The following is a 734-nucleotide window of genomic DNA, read 5'->3' as shown; positions in this document are numbered from 1 at the left end:
CTGCGCGCGGGGGGGCGCTGCCGCAGGAGCTGCCTGCCATGGTGCAGAGCGAGGAGGAGGAGGAGGAGGAGGAAGGCGGTGCCGGGGCCTTTGCTTTCCTGACAAAGCTGCGGGAGGTGGACCTGCAGGCGCTGCAGGACCGTGCTCTGGGCAGCGTGGGTGAGGTGAAGGAGAAGTGTGCCCTGACGTAGCATCGCTGCCCACCCTGCTGGCGGGTGGCACCGGCAGCACTGGGGCTCAGCCCCTGCCCCCCCTGCTGCCCCCCTGGGAGCAATGGGATGCGGGTGTTACGGTTGCCACTACCCGGGGGTAGGGGGTCACAATACATGCGCTGGGGGTGGGTTTTCCTCCCCAAAACCATTCCCTGTTGCTTTTCCGGGGTGCGCTGGGTCAGTGCTGGGATGCAGGATGCCTAGGTCCCCTCCAGCTGTGCTGGCCAAGCCCCTCCCCGCAGTGCCCCTGGTGTGAGCCCCCAGACAGGGCGGGCGATGGTCCCTGATGCTCCATCAGCCCCAGGAATCAGCCCCGGGACCTCGCACACCATTTGGCTCAATAAACCATTTGCCAGCACCAGTCTGGTCTTCCTGCCATACCCATTGCCCGCACAAACCCTGTCCTGGGCAGGTGGGGGGGACACGATGACACCGCTGCAGTAGGGCTGCTCCACATGCCCTCAAGACAGCACCCAGCCCATTAAATTTGGCTGCTGGATCAGTCCCCCCCTTCTGGAGCAG

General features: G+C 65.4%; 1 protein-coding gene across 1 annotated transcript in view; it reads left to right on the top strand.

Moving 5' to 3' along the window:
* Positions 1-734, top strand: part of LOC103916070 (complexin-3-like) — a 9035-nt gene that overhangs the window by 1340 nt on the left and 6961 nt on the right. The window contains exon 4 of the mRNA XM_009323013.1: positions 30-159. Coding sequence (XP_009321288.1) covers positions 30-159 — 130 coding nt within the window. The remainder of the gene's footprint in view (positions 1-29; positions 160-734) is intronic.

Source organism: Pygoscelis adeliae, unplaced genomic scaffold, assembly GCF_000699105.1.
Source record: "Pygoscelis adeliae isolate BGI_AS28 unplaced genomic scaffold, ASM69910v1 Scaffold284, whole genome shotgun sequence".
In the NCBI taxonomy this organism is placed as follows: Eukaryota; Metazoa; Chordata; class Aves; order Sphenisciformes; family Spheniscidae; genus Pygoscelis; species Pygoscelis adeliae.
The sequence above is the reverse complement of the archived record's forward strand: the minus strand, read 5'-3'. Positions and strand labels throughout refer to the sequence as shown.